Here is a 26,514-nt window from a genome sequence, read left to right on the forward strand (position 1 = left end):
TATGTGGATCCTGGGGAATTGAACTGTGGTCCTTTGACTGTGCAGGAAAGAATCTTAACCACTAAGCAATGTCTCTAGCCCTGGTCTGTTGTTCTTGAACCTGGATGTTACTTTACATATGCTTGCACATAAACTTGCTCTCAAACTTGTGGCATGTTTATTCTTAACATAAATAAAATTCTCTGTTCAAAGTGAATACTTGGAAACTTGTGTTGATATTAAAAACAGTATCAAAATTATTTCAAATTTCTATAAAATGCAAAAATAATAAATATAGAGTAAACTACTTATTATTTGCTCATTTCCAGGAAGGGTAAGGATCTTAGAGTACAATACAGTTCAAATGAACTAGATGTCTGACTTGACAATCAGTACTTGCTAAAGGTCAGGAATTATAATGATTGAAAACAGGACAAACATACTGAAAGCTTTAAAGACTGCATTTTAAAACTACAGTTGACTAGAAACTGTGCCTTACTAGTTACATTTTGGCTTATATTACAACAGGCAATTTATCTATTTATAAATGAAAATTTTCCTTCCATATTTTAGATCAAAAATAGTATAACACTCATCAAACTATAAGCTTATAAGGTACATTGGAAAAAATTAAAACTTTTTTATTAAGTTTATTACTATTTATTTATTTGAGTTGGTAGGGGAAGAGGCAGAAAGAAAGAAAATGGGTACACTAGTGCCTCCAGCCACTGCAAACTCCAGATGCATGTACCATCATGTGCATCTGGATTATGTGGGTTCTGGGGAATTGAACCTGGTTCTTTAGACTTCACTATGTAGTCTCAGGGTGGCCTTGAATTCATGGTGATCCTCCTACCTCTGCCTCCCTAGTGCTGGGATTAAAGGCATGCACCACAATTAAAAGTTTTAAAAGCCAGGCGTGGTGGAGCATGCCTTTATCCCAGCACTTCGGAGGCAGAGGTAGGAAGGTAGCCATGAGTTCAAGGCTACCCTGAGACTACATAGTGAATGAGACTACATAGTGAAATCCAGGTCAGCCTGGGCTAGAGTGAGACACTACCTCCAAAAGCCAAAAGAAAAAAAAAAAGTGTGTAAATGCATTGTGTCATGGCTTGCTTTCTTTTCCTTTCCTCTGCAGTACTGGGGAATGGTCCACCTAGGACCTTGCACAGCACATGTTATGCCAGTGCTCTAGAGTGGAGCTATAACCCTGGTCCCAAGAAAATGCTATTAATGACAAGGTATTATTATTTTAATATTTTTATTTATTTGCAAGCAGGGGAAGGAGAGGGAGAGAATGGGGTGTGTGTGTGTGTGGGGGGGGGAGAAATGGGTACACCAGAGCCTCTTAGCACTGAAAAAAAACTCCATATGCGTGTGCCACTTTGTGCATCTGGATTTACCTGGGTACTGGGGACTTGAACCCAGGTTGTCAAGACTTGGAAGTAACAATCTTTAACCACTGAACCATCTTTCTAGCACCAAGCATTATTATTAATGGCAAAATGGAATTATCATAAAACCAAGCAATCATATTAGTGCTAAAAATGACTCCTTTTCAGAGTGCCCTAGGTCAACCATTTAAACCAAATCACAGACACATGCAATGGCATTTTGACAGGTTGGAAAGTCCCTGGAATCTCTCAGTGGGGCTGGGAGTTGAAACTCCAAGCTAATTTCTTTTTAAAAATTTTTATTTATGACAGAGAGAGAGAATAAGAATGGGAGCTCTAAGGCCTCCAGCTTCTCCAAACAAATTCCAGACACATGCATCACCTTGGGCATCTGGTTTATGTGGATCCTGGGGAATTGAGCTTGGGTCCTTTGGCTTTGCAGGCAAATGCCTTAACTGCTAAGCCATCTCTCCAACCCCGAGTTAATTTCTTAAATGTATTATTATAGTGTTCCTCCAGTTTTAGTGGCACCAAGAAGGAGCCCATCAGGTTACCAGTTGATTACTCTGCCTTAGTTTTTTCTTTCTCTAATATTTTATTTATTTGAGAGAGAGAAAGGGGGGGGGGGAGAGATAGAGAGGGAAAGAAACGGGCACACCAGGGCCTCCAGCCACTGCAAACAAACTCCAGATGCATGTGCCTCCTTGAGCATATGGCTTATGTGGGTCCTGGGGAATCGAACTGGGTTCTTTGGCTTTGTAGGCGAGCACCTTAACTGCTAAGCCATCATCTCTGCCCACCCCCCTGCTCTTTTTTTGTTTGTTTTCGAGGTAGGGTCTCACTCTAGCCCAGGCTGACCTGGGATTCACTATGTACACTATGTGGTCTCAGACTGGCCTTGAACTCATGGCAATCTTCCTACCTCCACCTTCTTTTCAAAAATATTTTATTTATTTATTCATTTAGAGTCAGAAAAAGGCAGACAGAGAAAGAGTATGGGTGTACCAGGATCTCCAGCCACTACAGAGGAACTCCAGGTACATGTGTCATCTGGAAAATCTCGCAAGCAAGCGCCTTTAACCACTGAACCATCTGTCTAGCACTTTAGTTTTCTTTTTATGTAGTCATCTAGTAATGTACCAACTTGACCCTGCCTGAAAGATCCACAGGCTACCTGAAAAACTATCTTACCATTGTTTACTTGATGGAGTTAACAAATGGAACATATCTGAAAAATCAGCAATGACCTATTTGTCACAACTATTCTGCAATTTTAGGTGTATCAAAAAACCGTATAAATGGGTATTTGCTATGTTAGAAAATTAAACAACTTTTGATATCTTAATGAAAAGTAAGAGAAATAAACTAAAATTGGAAGCATATATTTATTATTATTGTACATAACACTGCTTTGAGTTGATGAGGCAAGATATAAGACAGTTTTATTATTTTTTTTCTTTAAAAATATTTTTATTTGAGAGAGTGAGAGAGACATAGATGGAAAGAGGGTTAAACAGAAAGAGTGAGTATGGGGGTGCCAGGCCCTCCTGCCGTTATAAATGAAATCAAGGTGAATGTGCTGCTCTGTGTATTTGGCTCTATGTGGGTCCTGGGGAATTGAGTCCAGACCATCAGGCATTATAAGCAATTGCCTTTAACTGCTGAGCCATCTCTCCAGCCTCATAAGGCAGTTTTGTAGTATACCTATACTTCTGAGGCCGTTACTTATCTCTTTATCCCAGGTCTAAATTATGGTCTATGGCAATAATAGACCAGCATGGAGCAAATGCCCTGAATCTTCCTATACAGTGACCTCTCAAATTCTACCAGCTTCATGACCTTTAACGGCAATGCATGAGGAATAATTCCTAGTGTATTAGCAGTCAATATTGTAATTGCTAATGAAAGGCTGTAGATGTGTATACATGAAATATCACAATTAAACTTATATTTAATAGGAGATAAGCTAAGTAAAGAATTTAGTTGTTATCCTACTAAGTGAAATGCCCACATATCAATATAAAATAATTTCCAAATATTATAATACATTTGTCTTCCCAAGTTCATTTGGCCTTCAAAAACTTGTTGACTTAAATAAAGGTTAGTGCCTTTTTTCCAGGGAACACAATACTGCCACACACCATTGCCTAAATATGAAGAGAACTGGAGACTGCTCTCATGGCTGTGTTTGAATGTGGAAAACCTGCATCCTTAATGTTTACCGCAAACCCAACGAAGCTGATGATCTGTCTGTAGGTCAGTCAGTTCTTCAACAGTTCTCCAGCTACACTGGCAGGCATATGCCCGGGCTCCTTTCTTCTTCGTCAGCTTTGCTTTTAGCCTGTGAAATTCTGGCATGTTGTTCCTATTGGCAAAACAGGGATGGTTCAGCATAGTGTCTTCCTTCAGTGCTTAAAGATGCAAAAGAAAAACTTGCTTTAACTGCTTGAGTTTCCTATTTTTTCCTGAATGAACACTAAATGACCTTGGTCCCTTTACTCTTTTCTTTTGGGTTTTCGAGGTAGAGTCTCACTCTAGCCCAGGCTGACCTGGAATTCACTATGTAGTCTCACGGTGGCTTTGAATTCATGGCGATCCTCCTACCTCTGCCTCCCAAATGCTGGGATTAAAGGCATCAACCACCACACCTGGCCCCTTTATTCTTAAAGGTGGAAACAATGCTTAGGTGTTCTCTTTCTGACAGCCTTTCTTGGACATTCAGTATATTCAGTATGTTTTTTATTTATTTTTTTTTTTGAGGTAGGGTCTCATGTTAGCCCAGGCTGACCTGGAATTCACTCTGTAGTCTCATGGTGGCCTCAAACTCATGGTGATCCTCCTACCTCGGCCTCCCAAGTGCTGGGATTAAAGGTGTGTGCCACCATGGCTGGCCTACATTTTTTAAAAACTGGAGTACTCACATATTTTACATAAATACCATTAGGAATAAGTATATTAAAAATGAGCTGGATATCTCTCTCCCTCAAATAAATAAATAAACAAACAAATAAATAAATAAATAAAAATAAAATAAGAAAAAGCTGGGTGTGATGGTGTAAGCCTTTGGTCTCAGCACTTGGGATGCTGAGGTAGGAGGGATCACCATGAGTTTAAGGCCAGCCTGAGACCACATAGTGAACTCTAGGTCAGCCTGGACTAGAATAAGTCCCTACCTTGAGAAACAAACAAAACAGAATAAAAATGAAAATTATTGGATTTGATATGGTTTTATAAAAAATAAGTTACTGTAAGTTTAATTACTAAAGAAAATCAATTGTAATTTTTATGCTAATTGATATACTAATTTATGAATGTATATTGTGGCAAGGAAAACTGGACATATAAAATGTTGAAAAACACGGAGGGGGGTGGTGGTGGCGGAGAGAGGGAGGGAGAGGGAAAGAGAGACTGTGTGAGAGAAAGAGGCGCACGCTATTTAGGAGTATCACTACAAGAGAAGCAGTTTACAAAGTGCCCTCTGGTGGCCAATGAGCACCATAGACAGTCCTGCGATGTACTCAATTCAGGCACAGTTCCAAGGTTAGAACTGAACCCAACTATCTGAGTTTAGGAGAGTAATAGGTTCAGTGACTTAGCTAATATCAGGTAAGCTAGGGAAGGTGTGAATACTTTGTTTTATTAGAAAGAAGAACCACCACATGAGTTGACTAAATTAGGGAACACATCCTTTATCGAGTCTGCAATATATTTTGCTAAACTTAGCATTTGATATTTGATCAAATAATTAGATTTCAGGATGAGAAATTATGAAGAGCCAGGGAACTCATTAGTGTTTTTCAAGTAATTTTTTTAAAAATGTATTTTAAAAGTTTAGAAATTGTTCCATTATTTTCCCTTAAAGAGAATATGTGGTTTCATAGAAAAATAAAAGCATTTTATTTAGCCATAATGGTGGGATGTTCAATAGACACAGGTTATGTTTTTTTTAGTAAGCTCTACAGCTGCGAAAACTAGGGCACACGTATTTTCCTTATCTGCAAAATAAGGGCAATAAAACAACAGCACAGCATTTCTGTAACCAACGTAGGCTTGACGCCAACACCAACAAAAGCACATGGCTCGCTGTGTGTTATGGGCACTCAGTGGCTCTCTGAGCCTGTTTAACTCACTGCTGGCTTCTGCTTTCCCAGAAGGACTAGTTCCTGTCTACCTCGCCTTTCATCTACTACAATGACTTTTGGCTGATCTCATCCTCATTCTTAATACCAGATCAGCAGGCATGAAGTGTTCAATTTCCCAGCGAGTACTTCCTGAACATACCAGCACCTTACCAACTTCCCTCCAGACAGAGGAGGTGGTCTTCCCCTTTCTAACCAAACCCCCTTTCTCCCAGCATTCAGGATACTACACTCATATCCATTCCTGCCATGTCCATCCTTCCCTCACAACATAAACTTCAAAGCACCTCCTTCCTAATAACTGCATTCAATGAGTCTCCCAAGATGCCAACCTGGGTAACGCTATCCAATCCCGTGGCTTCAACTACAATTTCCTCCCTGAGTATCAGAGACAGTTTCAATAGCTCCTGGAAGTAAACAGATATATAGCTTCTTCCTTTAAGTTTGTACTTAAATGACCTCATCAATGGACAGTATCATAGTCCCCTATGTAAACCAAAACAGAAGCTAAGGTTCACCCATGAAGATGTTTTTCTCTCATATTCCATAGCCAGGAGGATTACCTCTAAAGTATCTCTCAGTACATCTGCTGCTTTCTACCTTTCTCACTGCAGTAATTCAGATCATTTCTTTACAAAATTTTATTAAAATTTCCATAAATATAAACAATATATCATGATCAGAATCCCCTTCTACCACTTTCCCTTTACCCCCTCCAAAACCCTTCCTTCACAGAATGTCTTCTAACTAGTCTCTCTTCCATTTTGATGTCATCATCTTTTCAGATAATTTCTTTTTTTTTTTTTTTTGGTCATTTTTTATTTATTTATTTGAGAGCGACAGACAGAGAGAAAGACAGAGGAAGAGGGAGAGAATGGGCGTGCCAGGGCTTCCAGCCCCTGCAAACGAACTCCAGACACATGCGCCCCCTTGTGCATCTGGCTAACGTGGGACCTGGGGAACCGAGCCTCGAACCGGGGTCCTTAGGCTTCACAGGCAAGCGCTTAACCGCTAAGCCATCTCTCCAGCCCCAGATAATTTCTTTCACACTGTATTATTACAACATCTCTTCACTAATTCTTTTTTTAATCTTCTTTTGTTTATTTTTTATTTATTGATTTGAGAGCAACAGAGAAAGAGGCAGAGAGAGAGAGAGTGAGAGAGAGAGAATGGGTGCACCAGGTTCTCCAGCCACTGCAAACGAACTCCAGATGCGTGCAGCCCCTTGTGCATCTGGCTAACATGGGTCCTGGGGAATCGAGCCTCGAACCGGGGTCCTTAGGCTTCATAGGCAAGCGCTTAACCGCTAAGCCATCTCTCCAGCCCTCTTCACTAATTCTTAATCCTCCTGTTTTTCTGCTGGCTTGTTTCCTTCCCTATGTAGCAGACAGCTATCTCTTAAAAACACAAGTCTGAATCTGGACATGGAGGAACATACCTATAATCCCAGCACTTGGGAGGCAGGGACAGGAGGATTACCTCACAGTCAAGGCCAGCCAGGACTAGTGAGACCCTGTTTCTAAATAAATAAATAAATAAATAAAACCAAAGAAACAAACAAGGCTCTCCACCCAAAACCCCTCCCCAAAGAAAACAAGTATCCATCCTGTTTGGTAGGCAAACTCCTGCTGATTCTTTAGCCTTTCTGGATGGTGGAGGAAACTGTGTCTGCCTTGCCCTAGCTCTAGTGCCACACCTATCCCAAGATGTTAATCATGTTGTCTTCCTCTCAGAACTGCACTTAACTTGTGGGCAGAAACTGGGTCCTCTCCACTTTATGAGCTCAGTTTCCATGAGTGGCACAATTAGGTACTGAATAATGTCTGTTAGAATAAAGAAATACTAATAAATATATCATTGTCTTATATCTCGCTTGAGATAGCTTGATTATTTGTTTTGTTCCCATTTTCCAAATGTAGTCTTAGGCACCTTGAGGGCTAAGTTAGTATTTTACAATGGTTTAAATAATAACTACCAGTTTTTTTTTTTTCTAGGTAGGGTCTCATTCTAGCCCAGGTTGACTTGGACTTGGGAGTCTCAGGATGGCCTCAAACTCACAGTGATCCTCCTATCTCTGCCTCCTGAGAGCTGGGATTAAAGATGTGTGCCACCACACCCGGCTGGCTTACCAATTTATTTTTAATAGTATAGTATTTCTAGTACTATTTTATCTGAAAGTATATAGTTTCTAAAACAAGACTAGGGAGATGGCTCAATGGCTCAAGGCACTTGCTTGCAATGCCTGAAGGTCTGGGTTCAATTCCTCAGTACCCATGTAACGCCAGATGCACAAAGTGGCACATATGTCTGGAGTTTGTTTGCAGCAGCAGGAGGCCCTGATGTGTGCACGCATTCGCATATTCACTCACTCTCTCTCTCTTATCAAATAAATAAAATATTATAAAGTAAAACCAGACCCTATTGCCAAAAATCTAGAGTAACCAACTAGTATCTTTTTTTTTTTGAGACAAGGTCTTACTGTGGCTCAGGCTGGGCTTGAACTCAATGTGCTGCTTCAGCTTCTAGAGTATGCTACCAGGCCTGGCCCAAACAGATGTTCTGGATGATGGAGACACTGCGCATTCCTCATGTACAACTAACATACTTCATGCCTGTGCTTGCTGCTGTTTTGGTATTACATACTTCTTATTATCCTATGCCACTCCAACTTGGGGGCTCATGAGGATTATTAGTAATTCGTTACATTAGGCAGAAGACAGTAAGTAGTAGCAGACTTAGTGACATCAGAAAGGATGAAGGGAAACTAAACTAAAAGTTAATTCTCCAATGATGACAGTCAAAAATGGGATATACCCAAGATGAAGCTTTCTGTACCTGGGATTTGGGGGCTGTACTAGACTTTATTCAAGTATTTATATAGTTTGATTTATGCATGCCCATGTGTCATGTGAGGGGATCAGGGAGGATGTCCAATGAAATCTACTCTGAAGGACAGGAAGGGCTTGGGCAGGTGACATGGGCAGGAATGCCAGGCACAGAGCCTGCACAATCTGAGGAAAGGATGTGCATACTGAAGGACAGGGAAGACTTGGGCAGGGGACATGGGCAGGAGTGTGAGCAGGAGGAGATTTTGCACAGTCAGAGGGAAGTGAGGGTGTCAATACTGTGAGGCAGCTAAGATCGCACACATTATGGAAAGACAGAAGTTGGACCACGGAAGGTCTTGAATGCCTGCTAAGGAGTCTGGACATTATTACATGAGCAGAAGAGTCCTGAGCAGGACAATGGCCTCCTCAGTGCTATTCTTTGATTATGAGCATGTCAAGAATGGTGTGACAGAAGACAGTGCAGCCACAGAAGCTGGTGAGAGGTTATTCCCAGATTCTTATCCAGAAACAACATGTCCTTACTTAGGCTGACAGCAAACAGGTGAGATGGAGAGAAGAAGATGAGATGGCTGAGAGAAATACTGGCAAGGTGGAGAGCACATGTTTGAACAAGCAGACCAAGAGATAGTACAGTAACATGAGAAATAAAACATCCTTTGTACATTTCTATGGGATGAGGTTGTTTGGAAACATACCTGAAGAACAGATAATCACATGATTTGTTCCACATATGGTCATCATAGCTCACTACCCAGAAATCACAAGCTGTACAACGCAGACGGTCACATGCTCTGATCAGAGAGAAAGAATTGTACATTAAAGATGATTAGTATGCTTAACATGAAAATACAGTGATTTATTCACAGGACATATCACATATTATAGGTAACTGAATATGTCACAGAAAGAAATATACAAATCCAATTATAAGTGTTAATCTTAGAGAACTGTTTATATTCTCCTGGTAATTTAAAAAGTATTTTATTTATTTATTTGCAATGAGAGAGGAAATAAAAAGAGAGAGAATGGGATTGGGCACACTGGTTTCTAGCCACTGCAAATGAACTCCAGATACATGTGTCACCTTGTGCATGTGGCTTTACCTAGGTACTGGGGAATTGAACCTGGGCTTTGTAGGCAAGTGCCCTAACCTCTGAGACTTCTCTCTAACCCCTCTCCTGGTAATATTTTACACCTATTTTTATGAAGATCTTGCAGCTCAGAGCATGACTGATGCTACACAGAAACTACCCATAAACTACTACTATACTGTTTCTGGATTTGGCATCAGTGTTGTTTGCCCACTTAAAAAAAATATTGAGAACCTAGTATGTCCTAGTGGGATTCTTAGATTTTGATCACGACTTCGCAGTATAGTAAGTTAAAAGGCGAAATGTGCTTTGAATGCAATAAGAAAGACTAGGTAAAGAAAATTAGGTGTACTAGGAGCAGATGGGTTAGAATTCTGAATAGGGTGGTTTGGCTAGGCCTCACTAAGAATGTGCCTTGCATAGTTTAAAAACTAAAGGTTATCTAAGGGAGAAAAGTATGTTTGCACTGATGGCAAAAATGCAGTGAAGAGCAAAACTGTCTACATTGGAAAAAGCAGAACAGCTACATGACACTTAGCATGTAACAGATATTCTACACTAGAGGGGGCAGAACAGCTACATGATACTTAGCATGTAACAGATATTCAATAAATGTCTAGGAAGTTGAAGTGATAAGCAATTTTCCTAGGTTTACCATGTAGTAAAGCCATAGCACATATACTGCATAGTAGCTATAGGACAAAAATTATAATATGTAACAAGTTTAATAAGAATTATGAATTTTTGCTGCAGCAAGCAATTTGACTTAAATAATTCTGATTTACTTTAAAACAGAAGTCTCTTCTATTATTTGAAATGTTTATTAACCATTTACATAACCTATGTATCAATACAGATATATTTATTAAAAACTAGAAGTAAGCTGGGCATGGTGTCTCATGCCTATAATCTCAGTGCCTGGGAGGCTAATTTAGGATGACCTCTGTGTGCTCAAGGCCAGCCAGGGCTACAGAGTGAGTACTACGTCAGTCTATATTATGGTGGAACTCTGTCTCAAAAAATCAAACCAAAGCTGGGCATGGTGGTGCACGCCTTTAATCTCAGCAATCGGGAGGCAGAGGTAGGAGGATTGCCTTGAGTTTAAGGCCACCCTGAGACTTTGTAGCGAATTCCAGGTCAGCCTGGACTAGAGCAAGACTCTACCTTGAAAAACAAACAAAACAAAAAAACACCAAACCAGGGCTGGAAAGATGGCTCAGCAGTTAAGGCATTTGCTTATAAAGCCTTATTACCTAAGTCTGATTCACCCATGTAAAGCCAGATGCACAGAGGCACATGTATCTAGAGTTCATTTGCAGTGGCTAGAGATTCTGGTATACCCATTCTTTCTTTCTCTCTACCAGGTGTGGTGTGGTGGTACAAGTCTTTAATTTTAACACTTGACAAGGCCAAAGTAAGAGGACTGCTGTGAGTTTGAGTCCAGCCTGAGATTACATAGTGAATTCCAAGTCAGCCTGGCGTGGAGTGAGACCCTACCTTGACCGCCCCCCCACCCAATACCTTCCAAAACACACAAATAAAAATAAGAAGAGGTTTTAAGATATACAAAATACACAGACACACAGTCAGTAATAGGAGTATGATCAAATACTTATCCTATACACAAAGTATTTATAAATGACAACAAAGAAAAAAGGAAAAGAAAACTCAGACTCTGACAGGGTGCCTGGATTCAAGTAGTGTCTTTGTGACTCAGTTTTTTTTTTTTTTTTTTTTTTTTTTTTTTTTTTGAGGTAGGGTCTCACTCTGGTCCAGGCTGACCCGGAATTAACTCTGTAGTCTCAAGGTGGCCTCGAACTCTCGGCGATCCTCCTACCTCTGCCTCCCGAGTGCTGGGATTAAAGGCGTGCGCCACCACGCCCGGCTCTTCAATTTTTTTTTTTAATGTTTTCCAGTTTTGTTTTTACTTTTTTCAATTCTGTGTTGTTTCAGTATGTTTTACTAGTATATTTTTACCTTTTTCAATAATACTTCTGCAGCAAAAAACAATAAAATAAACCTATTATGAGATTTATCCATTGTTTTCTTTCCAAAATTCAAACACAGGCGGGATATAGAGGCACATACCTATAATACAAGCACTTGAGAGGTAGAGGCAAGAGGTTCATGAGTTCAAGATCATCTTTGGCTACATAGTAAATCCCAGGCCAGCCTGGGCAACATGTCTTAAAGAACTAAAATTCAGATATATTAACCTCAAAGCTACAAATACTGAAAGTATTTGGTTTGAATGTTTCTTTGAGAGTGCTTTATATTTCTAAAAAGATTACTAATAATAATGATAACTAAACATTTAAGATATGTCTCATAAGAAATGCATTATTTTCTTTCAAACTTACAATTTATAAAATTGTATCTGTACATATGGAATTTCAACACAACTATATCCAGATATACTTGAATAAAGATTCTGAGTGCACAAGTCAGGAAATAAAAAATAATGGTTCCCAAAGCTACCATAACTTGCTTTCTTATGCATATGCAGTTTATTATATGACTGTACAGAGTGTTAACTTTAATGCCTTAATACATATGCACACTTTGGCTGAATTATTGCTATTGAGGGAACTATAATTTTGAATTTTCTGACATTTTGTATGTGTAAAATCTCAACCATAATGTTAAATATAGTTTTTAATTTAATTTAAAATTTAGTAGTTTATTCAAATATGTTCACACAACCACATTTTATTACAAACACTGTCCTATGAGAAAAATAAAATCAACTGTGGCTAAGTAATCATTCTATGGCTATGATGTACTCTATTAGATTGTAACTTTAATCAGTCTATGGAATAATCCTGTCTTGCAAGTGCTTTAAAAATATACTAAGAAAAATTTGACTGGTTTAAAAATAATGCCATGGTTTTGTCTATACCACTTATACATATTTCCAATTACTCTTCTTTCTTCTCCTCCTCATACTTCTTCTTCTTCTTTTTTTTGGGGGGGGGGGGGGTTTCTAGGTATGGTCTCACTCTAGCTCAGGCTGACCTGGAATTCACTATATAGTCTCAGGGTGGCCTCGAACTCTCGATGATCCTACTACCTTTGTCTCCCAAGTGCTGAGGCTAAAGGTGTGTGCCACCATGCCCAACCTTTCTTCTTTTTACCAACTGAGAAATGATTTAATCTTTCTACTTTAAAATATTCAGCAGTGACTTCAAACCAGAGCTTTAAAGAGAAATCAGATCAGTAAGCATGACAATCATTTTCCTTTATGCACTGAACACATAAACTAGTGCAGATGCTCCTCAACTGGTGATAAGGTTATAGTTTGACAGCTGTCTCTTTAGTTAAATCTGCACACACCTAACCTGCCAAACACCACAGCTCAGCAACACAGCGGACTGCAGAGTACTGGCTGTCCAACCTGTGCTGAGTGAGTAACTGGGTGTGCTAGATCACTGTTCCTGCCCAGCATTGAAAGAGTAGCACACCACATACAGATTGCTAGTCAGGGGAAAGATCAAAATTCAAAACATGGATACATGGCTAACAGTGAATGCACATCATCACTTTTTGTGCCATTGTGTCAAAACTTTGCTGTATAAAGGCATATCTAATAGAAAGAAAGTCATGCTTCCAATTAAGAATAAGTTATAAGACTTTCCTCTAAAATATGGAGGGAATACAAAGAAGAAGTTGTTTTCATGCTTTTGTTCATCTAATATGTAGAACTATTTTATGGATACTTGTGATAGGATGCCCAAACTACATTTCTTTTTTTTTTTTTAAATATTTTTTTTGTTCATTTTTTACTTTATTTGAGAGCGACAGACACAGAGAGAAAGACAGATAGAGGGAGAGAGAGAGAATGGGCGCGCCAGGGCTTCCAGCCTCTGCAAACGAACTCCAGACGCGTGTACCCCCTTGTGCATCTGGCTAACGTGGGACCTGGGGAACTGAGCCTCGAACCGGGGTCCTTAGGCTTCACAGGCAAGCGCTTAACCGCTAAGCCATCTCTCCAGCCCCCAAACTACATTTCTATATAACTTTCTGCCAACTCTCTTGGATGGTTTAAAAATAACAGCAGAGGCTGGGGAGATTGTTCAGTGGTTAGAGGCACTGCTTGCAAACCTGTCAGCCTGGGTCAATTCCCCAGTGATCATGTAAAGCCAGATGCACAAGTTGGAGCATGCATCTGATGTTCATTTGTAGTGGCAAGAAGCTCTGACATGCCTATTTCCCATTCCCATTCTTTCTTTTTCTCTGTTTCTGCTTGCAAATAAATAACAATAAAAAATTAGTAGGAGGCAACAGAGGATTGTGTCACACACCTGTAATCCCAGCACAAGGATTAGGAGTTTAAGATCACCCTTTGCTACACAGTGAGGTCAAGGCTAGGCTAGGTATATCAAATTCCCAAGTTTAAAAACAAAACATCCAGGAGTGGTAGCACATGCCATTGAATCCCAGCACTCAGAAGACTGAGGTAGAAGGATCACCATGAGTTGGGAGGCCAGCCTGGGGCTACAGAGTGAGTACCAGGTCAACCTGGGCTAGAGTGAGACCTTGCCTCAAAACAAACAACCCCCCAAAATCAATAAAACAAAAAACAAAAACAAAGCAGCAGCTCCAATAGTGAAAGCAGCTAAGATTCTTCCCTCACATATCTTGTAAACAAATACACTAATAAGCGTAATGGGACAGGAATTAAGCTAACAAATTGAATCCTTGCTCTGTAATAGTGGATGTGACCCTGAGCAAGGAACATCACCCAGGGACTTTAAAGAAAAATTATTTCCGTGTGTGTGTGGGGGGTGGGGAGGGGTCTTACTCTTCACTGCAAAGCATACCAGATGCTTGTGCCACTTTTGTGTCTGGCTTTATGTGGGTGTTGGGGAATCAAACCTAGGCTGCAGGCTTCGCAAACAAGTACCTTTAACTACTTGGATCTCTCTCCAGCCCTTGGTTTCTTTTATTTATTTGAGACAGGATTTTTCTATGTAGCTGTCTGGCACTGTTTCACTATGTAGTCCATATTGCCCTTAAACTTGTGGCAATCCTCCTGCCTCACCTTCCAAATGCTAGGAGTACAGACATGAACCACCACTATGCCAGGCTACCTGGGAGTCACTCTTAAGTTCATTTCCTACCTACTATAGCTATTTGATCTCTGAATTCTGCCTATATTCAAAATCTAAAATTAGATTTGTTCCTTATAGCCAGAGCCACACTCAGGCCACAGCTACCAACCTCTTTCCTGGACCACTGTAATATTTTCCAAGTGACCAGTCTCCCTGTATCCCCTCCTGCCTTAATCCTCCAAATTTGACACCATCTTCTAGCCAGAATCCTGAAAGACAGTCCCCCCTCCCTTTGTGGGGCCAGGAAGGTCAGCATAAAATTTGTCCCATTTTTACAGGTGAGGAAATCTTTCCTTCCAGGCTTCCTAGAGTCTGAGCTCACATGACTGCAGCCCTCTAACAATGCCTTTGTAGATTCCGTTTCTAGAATCACTTTCCAGCAGCTGGTGGCTGAAGTCCAATTCTTACTGATTGTGTGATGGCTGAAAGCTCCTAGAACCCTCCTGCTTCTGTGCAGGGGTCTAACCTGGGTTAATAATTCCTATATAACTTTACCTTTTGGCAGAAAGGAGGATTGTATTTAAAAATATATTTTTTAATAATATATATATATATATGTGTGTGTGTGTGTGTGTATATATATATATATATATATATATATATATATATATATATATATATATATATATATTTGTTTTCGAGATAAGAGTCTCACTCTAGCCCAGGCTGACCTGGAATTCACTATGTAGTTTCAGGGTAGCCTCGAACTCACAGCAATCCTCCTACCTCTGCCTCCCGAGTGCTGGGATTAAAGGCGTGCACCATCATGCCTGGCTTTAAGTATTATTTTTATTTATTTTATTTGAGAGAGAGGCAGGCAGATAGAGAATAGGTATGCCAGAGCTTCTAGCTACTGCAAATGAACTCCAGATGCATGCCCCACCATGTCCATCTGGCTTATGTAGGTACTGGGGAATTGAACCTGGGTCTTTCGGCTTTGCAGGCAAGTGCCTTAACTGTTAAGCCATCCCTCTAGCCTAGGTATTGTTTTATCTTGACTCTTTTTTCTTCAGGTTTCTTTGATGACACTCCTATTCCACCATCTTAACCAGTGCCTCTATTCAGTTTTGTTATTTTCAAGCAAAGAGAGAAAGAGCGAGAATGAGTGGAGAGAGGAGAGAATGGGCATGCCAGGGCTTCTAGGTAATGCAAACTCCAGATGCATGTGCACTTTGTGCATCTGGCTTTACATGGGTACTGGGGAAATCAAATCCAAATCATTAGGTTTTATGGGCATAAATGCTGGGTTTACAACATGTATCACCATGCCTGGTTCCGCTTTTTTTAAAATTTAAATTTAATTTTTTTTTTTTGAGGCAGGGTCTCACTCTGGCCCAGGCTGACCTGGAATTCACTATGAAGTCTCAGGGTGGCCTTAAACTTCCAGTGATCCTCCTACCTCTGCCTCACTAATGCTGGGATTAAAGGTGTGTGCTACCATGCCTGGCTTGGTTCAGCTTTTTAATAACTTTCACTTAAGTGTCCTTAGACTAACTAAAATACAGGTCTTTATAAAACAGACATACCAAGATGGTAAGAACCACACTTCAACAAAACACCATCCATGTGTACCAACCTAGTAAAGAATAGTCCGCTTCTAACACCCTACCTCTGTGAAGTGTTTGTGCCAATTCCACTTGGAACAGCGCTCCCACTGAGGTATACTGGACTGCAACTAGACGTTTCAGCAGATGGAGAAAAATAAAATTATAGCAAAAAGGAAATAGGGAAAGTTAATTTGACTTCATCAACTCTATGTGCTTGTTAATTGAATGATATGTTTTCCCTAGCAAGCCAGCTATTTCAAGGCAGAGATATTTATTACAGGACCACTTAAGGAGTTAAAATGAATCACAGAAAAATGTGTTCGCCAAATAACATAAGGAATAAATACCAGAGAATATAACAGAACATTAATTTTGAGAAAATGTTCACACTTTTTTTAACATGACATAAAATTATTTACAATAGCAATAATCTCCCATTTAATTTCCTTTACACTAAGTGGCCATAGATTGTAAGAACACCGAAGATATTGCTATTGGTCTTTCTTCTGAAGCCAACCAATGCTTTGTTCTTCAATGTCACTGTCATTAAATGGAAACAAAATCCACCAGACTATCCTCATAGCGTTTCCTCTCTAGAGTGTAAGTCTCCAAAGCTATCTCAACTTACCTTTTACTGAGGCTCTGAATGGAAGCTCTCACAGATGTGATATCTGAAGATTTAGATTTAAATTTCTGCTAGCAAAAAGAAAAAAAAAACAATAAAGGCCAATGGTAGCTTAGAAAATTGCAACATAAAATGCATGTTGTTTCATAACAAGAATATTTTAAATGACTCAAATAAAAATTTTGGTGGCATCATTTTTTAGGTATCTGAAATAAAAATAGTAATCAAAACCTTTTAAAGGGAACAGGGAAGTAGATTTCCCCAAGGAACTTGCAAATTACTCTGCTTTTAGTCTAGGAAATTGATATACTACCATTATTAGCTTGCTAAGATTTAGAGTCACTTTATAATTCTTCAGTAAATACAAGAGTTCAGTGATTTAACATGAAGGACCTGATATTTAAAACTTCATCCTGGAAAAATTCAATTGAGGGGGATAAAGAACCCCTCATACTTATTTTTAAAGGCTGTGAATGGTACCCATCTGAACTAAAAATAAACTAACCAAAACTCCTGTGTAACTTCAGGAATATTAATTTTGATCCAATGGAATGTTATCAACCAATAGATGTTCAAGGAAAATGTACAGCTACCTAGTCATAATCAACCAAACAGTAGTTCCTATATGGTGTATAACATCATCATTAACAAGCATTTATTAAGTGTTAACTGGTATAAAGTATCCAACAACATAAACCGACCACATACTAGGACCACCGCCAAGGACAGGAAGTGAGACAGGGAAAAGGCAATTTAAATTATGTGGAGACATAACCAGTGAATGACAAAGTTTAACAGAGGCAAAAACATTTCATTCTACTGTTTCTTGTTTGACACTGAACAGGAAAAACGTTTGCTGTGTGTCTAAAAAAAAAACGTGTAGAAGTTTCGTGTTGTGTTGGGGAGCATGGTTCATGCTCTATCCAGGTTCACGATCGTCACTGAGCTGGCACACTGAATGTTCCTGGGCTTTCTGGTGTAGGTCCAGAAGCAGTTTAGAAACATAACAAATGAGAGCTGGGGAGATGGCTCAGTGATTAAAGGTACTTGCTTACAAAACCTATTAGCCTGATTTTGATACCCCAGTACCCACATAAAGCCAGATGCACAAGTGGAGCATGCATCTGAAGTCTGTTTGTAAAGGCAAGAGACCCTAGAATGCCCATGCTCTCCTCTATTTGCAAATAAATAAAAATTAAGAAAAAAAGAAATATAACAAATGAGAGAGTAGAGCCTGGGGTGAGAAGCAGTACTTTCAATGCATAAAATGCCCTTCAGGACGTTTACAGACACTTATTTTCTTCGTCCAATGTTTTTCACAGATTTGCTCTCTATTATAGCAAGTTGGGAAACTGGATATAGTAACTAAAAAAGGAAAACAGAAATGCATGTTTGATTGCAAGAGCTATTTTTATTTTAAATTAGAATATTATAAATCCAGACCATATGAAATGCCTCCAGCTGAAGATAATATTGCACATATATATGTGTGTGTGTATATATGTATATATATACACACATATACATACACACACACAATACACTAGCTAATCATTAATTGCTCATATGATCAATAACAAAATGTCATGTCATTTTTACTATTAATTAGCATTACTATTCAGCACTTGTTTGTCCCTTATGACATATTTTGTTTGCAGAGTATGTAATATTGTTACTATATTGATATATTAATGAACAAGGTATAAAGATTATTAATAATTTAATCTCAAATGCATTGCAAATATTAAATTTAGGTTTTAAAATCCATGTCAGTTGATTTCTGGTCCAAGAAAAATACAAGTAACCTGCATTCATAACCTAGTGCTTCTCTGTCCATTGTCTTGTTTTAATCCTCACTTTCTTAAAAAACATTTCAGGGACAATATTTTTTAGTTTCCTCTTTGTGTTCTTTATGAATTAGGTATCTATTTGTCTGATTCTTTTAAACTTAACAAATACGTTACACACACACCCCTCATGTTGATAAACACTACAGAATATAAACTCTTGTACACTGCTGATGAGAAAAATATAAGTGATGAAAGTCACTTTGGAAAGCCACTTAGAAGTAGGTAGAAAAATGAATGTTAAGTGTACTTTATGACCTAGGAATTCTTCATAAGTTTTATATAGTCTAGAAGGAATTTTCATATATGGGCAGAAGATGTCTGGTTATCTAATGAAGCATAATTTGTAACAGCAAGTAACTGGCATATTCTGAATGTCCACTGCCAGTGAAGTGAATAAAGGTGGCAGTTACAGTGGGTTACTGTAGTTAATTTGTTGTGGGAACACATGTTATAAACATTTAGATGGAGGATAGTGATTATCTCTGGGAAGGAAGGCAGTACAGTAGGATTTGGAGAGGTCTTAAACTCCTCTCTTTGCTTGTGTGTGTGGAGTACAGGCAAGTGTATGTGCCCATGCTGTGTCCCTTGTGCCTGCCTATGGTGACGAGAACAGAACTGTCAGGTGTCCTACTCCATCACTCGTCTGCCTGTTCTTATTTGAGCTATTCTCATTTAAAAATATATATTTTGTGTGCATGTGTGTGTGTGTGTGTGTGTGTGTGACAGAGAGGGGGAGAGAGGCATAGATATAGAGAATGGGCATGCCAGAGCCTCAAGCTACTGCAAATGAACTCCAGACACATGTACTACTTTGTGCATTTGGCTTACATGGGGAATTGAACGTGGGTCCTTAGGCTTCACAAGTGAGTGCCTTAACTACTAAGCCCTCTCTCCAGCCCTGAGCTATTCTTGTACTGACCCCAGAGTTTGCAGATTTTTTTTTTTTTTTTTTTTTTTTGTGAGCTCCAGTAATTCCCGGGTCTCTGTCCCCTTACAGGATGTGCATGGCCATGTTCAGCTGTTGATGTGGGTCCTGGGGATTAAACTTGAGTGATCTCTTAGGTCTTCTCAGGCCCTCATGCTTGCACAGGAAGTGCTTTATACTGCACAGCCATCTTCCCAGCCCCATATCTCTTAACTTTCATTTCTTAAAAAAAAGTCCAGTTGGGTATGATGGCATATGCCTATAATCCCATTGCTTCAGATGCTGAGACAGGAGAAACATAAATCCAAAGCCAGTCCAGGGGACACAGCGAGTTTGAGGCCAGCATGAGCTACATAATATTTGTCTTAAAAACAAAAAGAAGTCCAAGCTGGGTGTGGTGGTGCGCGCCTTTAATCCCAGCACTCAGGAGGCAGAGGTAGGAGGATTGCTGAGGGTTCATGGCCACCCTGAGACAGAGTGAATTACAGGTCAGCCTGAGCTACAGTGAGACCCTACCTTGAAAAACAAACAAAAAAGAAGTCCAAACTGAGCACAGTGACGCATACCTTTAAGCCCAGCACTTGGGAGGCAGAGGTAGAAGGATTGTCTGAGTTTGAGGGCACCCTGAGACTGGACTAAAGCAAGACCCCACCTCAAACCGCCCCCCCCAAAAAAAGTCCAAAGAAAAAAATACAGTCAAACATTAAGATACACCTAGAATGTGTAGCTGTTATGATATATTTATAGTACAAAGGTCTGGAATGGGTAGCTGTTATGATATATTCATAGTACACTGGTAGCTATAAGTTTTTGAACTTTTTATACAGTTAATATAAATAAATATTTTTTTTTAATTTTTATTAACATTTTCCATGATTATAAAATATATCCCATGGTAATTCCCTCCCTCCCCACCCCCACACTTTCCCATTTGAAATTCCGTTCTCCATCATATTACCTCCCCATTACAATCATTGTAATTACATATATACAATATCAACCTATTAAGTATCCTCCTCCCTTCCTTTCTCCACCCTTTATAAATAAATATTTTTAAAAATTAAATTATTAGCTGGGTGTGGTGGCGCACGCCTTTAATCCCAGCACTTGGGAGGCAGAGGTAAGAGGATCGCGTGAGTTCGAGGCCACCCTGAGACCACATAGTGAATTCCAGGTCAGCCTGGGCTAGAGTGAGACCCTACCTCAAAAAACCAAAAAAAAAAAAAAAAAAAAAATTAAATTAAATTACTAACAAGTTAGACAAGTCTACAAGTTCAAGTACAATAGTAATGTCCTTGTATTCTAGATATTATGAACAAAGAAACACATGATGAGTTTCTAACAGTTTGTTTCCACTACAACTCTAAGTGAAATAATTTCAAGTAACTGTGCTGCTTAGAATTAAAAGGATTACATACAGATAGTTTGTGCCTTCTTTAAGTTTTACGACTATTTTTTAAAATCTTGAAATAATGGATTATTGTACATTTATAACACTTGACTTACGAAGGACTTTTTGTCAAAGATGGGCTCTTCAAATATTTCATTAATAAGACTGTCAAGATCATCTTCTTTTTTAAGTGTTTCTGTTGATCTGAAAAGAAAAGGCACATAAAACCTCCCGCCTCAGCTCAGAAACAGTTAAAATCAGTATCAGAAGAATTTTGCTTAAATTTAACTGAGTTGATTACTCAAGTGTAAATAAAAGTGATGGTCATTACTTTTATTTGCTTATTTTGCTGTGGGCATAAGCTATGTTTGTTGAGACAGGATATAGTTTATTAGCATAAATTTATATACATATTTACCATTGCATACTTAAAGGCATTCAAACCTATACAATATATTTAGTGGAAAACTTGAGAATGTATTTTTTTTTTAAATTTTTATTAGCATTTTCCATGATTATAAAAAGAATCCTATGTTAATTCCCTCCCTCCCCCGAGAATGTATTTTTCTAATATAAATTACATTAAGCATTTACCCAGTGAATGTAAGCTCTACAAATTACAAATAAAACCTAGTATCATAGAGGGTTCCACTGCAAGTCACATAACCTTGGTGACGAGTTGTTGGGATACGGGAAAGAGCTTTGCAGTCTATTGGGGGAGAAAAGTAAGTTATCAATGGTCTTAAGCAGCAGTGGACCTTGCAAGCTTATGTCTGTACAGCCAAGCCAAATGTGCCAACTGGTACAATGGTGGCATCTGTTCTGTGATTGGACTTGCAGTCCTCTCCATGGGATGGAATCCATGCCTGGTACTGAAAGCCTAATGAAAAGCCTATAGTTGGGAAGGTCATAAGACATGGGGTGGGGTGAGACTACTGTTGTATGGCTAAAATAATATATTATGCCCACCAAATTGCTATCTAAATATTATGTTTATACCCATATATTGTTACTCTTATTTGTGTTTACAGTAGCTTCTCTTTTCAGATGGTGGTGAGCACTAGGGAGACTCAAAACTCACCAAAGTGCTGAGAAGAAATGACAGTCGTGTGATCACACTAAGAGAGACATCTCTATCACACCCTCTAAGGCTCAGGGGTCACTGTGGAAGAGGTGGTGGAAAGAATGTAACAGTCAAAGAAAAAGGGAGAACTGCTGTGCAATACTGTCTTCCAGGCACAAAGTGTTAACTGGTATAAAGTATTCATGACTTCACAGTGGCTGATGCTGACTACACAAGATCTGCATAATAGGTGGGGAAAATGATGACATTAAAATAGGAGAGACTGGTTAGAAGGAAGGGATTCAGTGGAGGGGGGCTAGGGAAAAAACTTTTTTTTTTTTTTTTTTGAGAGTGAGCGAGCCAGCACGCCAGGGCCTTCAGCCGCTGCCAACGAACTCCAGACGCATGCACGACCTTGTACATCTAGCCTACCTGGGTCCTCTAGCTTCTCAGGCAAGCGTCTTCACCACTAAGCCATCTCTCCAGCCCTCCAGTCACTTTTTATTTTTGAGACTAGGTACTACTAGGTTACGCAGGCTGCCCTTGAACTTATAATTTTCCTGTTTTACCCTCTTAAGCATTTGGGATTATAGGCCTGTCATTAGGACCAGCATGATTTGGTGAATGAATGACAGTAACAGCATTCACCTCATGGGGTGGTAGTGATTAAATAATGCATATAAAGCATGGTGTACAAAAAGGTTTCACTATAATGTCAGTTATTATCTAAGTTATTATCTTTAACTATTCTCAGCTGTATCATCATGAACCACTTTATTGCTATTATAGTTTTAACTCAACATGTCAGTCTTAAGAAAAAAAACCAACATACCATGTATTTCTTTTTATCATTTTAAACAATTCAACAAATTGTATGCATTTACCACTCAGATTAGAAGTTGTTTCTGGTATCCAGATGCAGCATGGCCATTTACTGTATTATTTGCAAAGCTGTTCATTTTAAGAGGCAATTACAGTATTTTAATTCATAAAAGATTTTCTTGCCATACAAGTGGTAAGCAATATTTTGTTACTACATTCATAACATAAATTACTTTGTATCTTTTGCTGGTGTTGTGATTATTGTTTCTCAAGGCAGAATCTCACTTTAGTCAGACTGATCTGGGACTTACTCTGTAGCTCCATGCCGGCTTTGAACTCACAGCACATCTCCTAACTCAGCCTCCTGAGGCTAGGGCTTCCTAGTTTTTAATGATCAATTTTAGCTCAAGGCAAAAGTAGCATACATTTGGCTTAGGATAGTTTTTGCTTTTTTCTGTATAACTTATAACTACTTGGACAACAAGTTTCAGTACAAATGATAATGGTACTAATTCAGTCTAACTTTAAAAAAATATATTTATTTATTTATTTGAGGGAGGGAGAGAGAGAGAGAGAGAGAGAGAGAGAGAGAGAGAGAGAGAGAGAGAGGGAGAGAATGGGGGTGCACCAGGGCCTCCAGCCACTGCAAATGGACTCCAGACGCGTGTGGCCCCTTGTGCATCTGGCTAATGTGGGACCTGGAGAATCAAACTTGGGTCCTTAGGCTTTGCAGGCATGCTCCTTAACTGCTAAGCCATCTCTCCAGCCCTCAGTCTACCTTTTATAAATGTACTATTGAAAAACTAATGCATTAAGGTGGGACAGGTTACTAGAAGCATGATGAATTTCAGTCATGCAAAATCAGGTATGACAGAATCAATGCTTGAAGTGGATCCTCTTAAATGGTAGTTATTTCCATCTTGAGCTGCCTGCCTCAAGACATCCTACCCTCTACACTCTAGTTTCCAGACAAAAAGGCTTTGGAAACCTCTGATAAATTCACTCCATCCTCTGAAGGAATAAAAGATTTTTTAAGAAATGACTAGAGCTCAGGGGAACAGTGCTTCCCATTCAAGCATGAGGACTTATGGGGGCCTAAGACCACTGGAATTTGATTCCTCAACACTCCATGAATAACTGGGTATGGGCCATGCATGTCTATAACTCCAGACCTGTGGGGAATAGAGACCAGTGAGTGAATCATGGGGAAATCATAGGGGCTTGTGAAAACAGCAGGTTCTAGAATCAATAAAAGATTCCATCTCAAGGAAACATGGAGCAATGGAGGGGGACACCTAGCATTCTCCACTGGCCTCCACACATGCTTGCACAGGGCACATGCATCTGCACATACACGAACACACACCATTATTTGCACTTACTGCATACGTAATGCAAAATAATAAAAATAATAATAAACTAAAAGGGAATAGGGCTGAGTATATAGCTCAGTCAGTTGTAGAGGACTTTTCCAGCATTTGGAAGGCCCTGAGTTCTGTCCCCATTACCAGAAAGAAAAAGAAATCAAGGCTTAAAAACTGGTCACTTGCCCCTATTGAAAAGCTTACCAGGGGACTGAAGAGATGGCTCCATAGTTAAAGGCACTTGCTTGCTAAGACTGGCATCCGGGTTCAAATCCCCAGTACTCACACAAAGCCAGTTGCACAAAGTGGCACATGCATCCAGAGTTTATTTGCAAGCAGACACAAAAAGGGTGACGGGCAAAGATTATGATCATGGAATACTGTCTGTATGTATGGAGGTTGCCAATAAAGTTAAAACCAAAAAATTGCTTTCAGTTATAATATTCTGTCTTTGGCTTCATGAGTTTATCTTGTAACTATACAGAAACTCTTCTCAAATATTACAACTGCCCATTCAGGGGTCTCAGTTCCAATTGTGGCTAATCTTTTTAAAGCACCTGATATGGTTGGGGACAAGGTTCCGGAATTTCTTGTATGGCAATAGGTTTCAAAGATGTCCTCATGGAATTCTCTCCCTTGTTTGTGTTTATTTATTTGGAAGCAGACACACACACACACACACACACACACACACACACACACACACACAGAGAGAGAGAGAGAGAGAGAGAGGGAGAGAGAGGTGGGGGGGGAGGCAGGTACACCAGGACTTCTTGCCACTGCAAGTGAACTCCAGATGCAGGAGCCACTTTGTGCATCTGGCTTTAAGTGAGTTCTTAGGGCATCTCTCCAGCCTGAGGGAAGTATTTTTATGAGCAGTCATTTTAGGTGTCTAAATTTAAAAAAATATTTTCATTTATTTATTTATTTGAGGGGGGGAGAAAGTGTGTGTGTGTGTATGTGTGTGTATGGGAGCACCGGGGTCTCCTGTCACTGTAAACAAACTCCAAACACATGCACCATGTGTATCTATCTGGCTTTACGTGGGTACCCCATGGAACTCAGGCCTGATGTCAAGCTTTGCAAGCAAGCACTACTAACAGCTGAGTTGTCTCTCTAGCTCTATTATTATTAGTTTGGTTTTTTCACCTGGAATTCACTATGTACTCTCAGGTTGGCCTCAAACTTACAGTGATCCTCCTACTTCTTCCTCTTGAGTGCTGGTACTATAGGCCTGGCTATTATTATTATTATTATTTTAATGCTGCTTGGTTACTCAAGTGACTTTTTGGAACTTCTGGTTTTGAATTCCTTTAGACTCTTTGCAATGTCTTTATCATCTAAGTGAATTTATATAAACAAATGTCATCGTAGGTTTAGTTTGATGACCTGGGTAGCAATGGAATTAGGTAATACTTCTGAGAGATTCCTCCCCACCCAATTCACAGATACAGCCATAAGGTTAACAAAAATGACATTCTAGTATTGATACAGAGTTGCCTCTGTAATTTAACAAGCCTCCCCCAAATACTCTAGGCAAAGGCCTCCCAATCCATCACCCTCAAGGACAATACACAAACTTTGTTTCTGAGGTTGCAGGGGAAATGAGGCGGTAACTGAGACAATCCCATTAATGATTACAGGAAGGACTAAAGACTGGCAAATTTGAAGGGTATTTTGTGTGTGTGTGTGGTCAAAACACAAAAGATTTAAGAAATATCTTCAAATCTCAATATGCATGGATGACATTTGCTGGGTCCCTTAACTTGGGGCCATGGGGAAGATTGGCCAGTGGGCTAATGTTTAGAGTTAACTCATCTTTTTGTCATGACTGTAATCTCACCTCCCTCCTTGGGTTTAAAAAAAAAAAATCTTGAAATATGGTAATGATAGAGTGGAACGGAATCATTTCCTCTCTCTTTTAACTAAGAAGCGGTAGGGTGTTTTCAGACAGGGCACCACAAGTGGAACCACGCTGTCCCTGGTCAGCACGGGCCCCTCGGGATGGGCAGCAGGGCTGGAAGGGCCCGGGGCGGGCGGGTTCTGACGGGATCCCCCGGGCCGAGGGTGGGCTCCGGGCAGCCGGGCCAGGCTGTCACCGGGGCTCGGGGGCCCCAGCGCAGGGCTTTACCTTTTACGGAGAACCGCCCACCCCGCCCGGTAACCTGAGATTCTCATCCTCCTGGGCTCGGTTCCGGTCGCCCCCGAGGGTGCAGCCGCCGCCGCCGCCGCCGCCGCCGCCTTTGGGCCGCTCGCCCAGGTCCAGCCTCAGTGGGTCAAGTCTGCAGAACTTGGTCTCGACTTCATCCAAGAGCTCATCCAGGTCCTTCGCCATCTTGAATCGCCGGGTCTTTCCCTCTCTGGG

The 26,514-nt window shown here is 39.8% G+C and overlaps 1 protein-coding gene across 1 annotated transcript; it reads right to left on the reverse strand.

Annotated features, from left to right (window-relative positions):
- Positions 1–2,744: 2,744 nt before the first annotated feature.
- Cfap418 (cilia and flagella associated protein 418) lies at positions 2,745–26,514 on the reverse strand. Its single transcript, XM_004656944.2, has 6 exons — positions 26,315–26,514; positions 21,017–21,104; positions 16,739–16,806; positions 16,173–16,238; positions 9,057–9,152; positions 2,745–3,738 (listed from the first exon to the last, which is right to left on the reverse strand). The coding sequence occupies exons 1-6, from the start codon at positions 26,482–26,484 to the stop codon at positions 3,585–3,587; spliced, it is 642 nt and encodes a 213-aa protein (XP_004657001.2). The 5' UTR covers positions 26,485–26,514; the 3' UTR covers positions 2,745–3,584.

Source organism: Jaculus jaculus, chromosome 2 (genome assembly GCF_020740685.1).
Source record: "Jaculus jaculus isolate mJacJac1 chromosome 2, mJacJac1.mat.Y.cur, whole genome shotgun sequence".
In the NCBI taxonomy this organism is placed as follows: Eukaryota; Metazoa; Chordata; class Mammalia; order Rodentia; family Dipodidae; genus Jaculus; species Jaculus jaculus.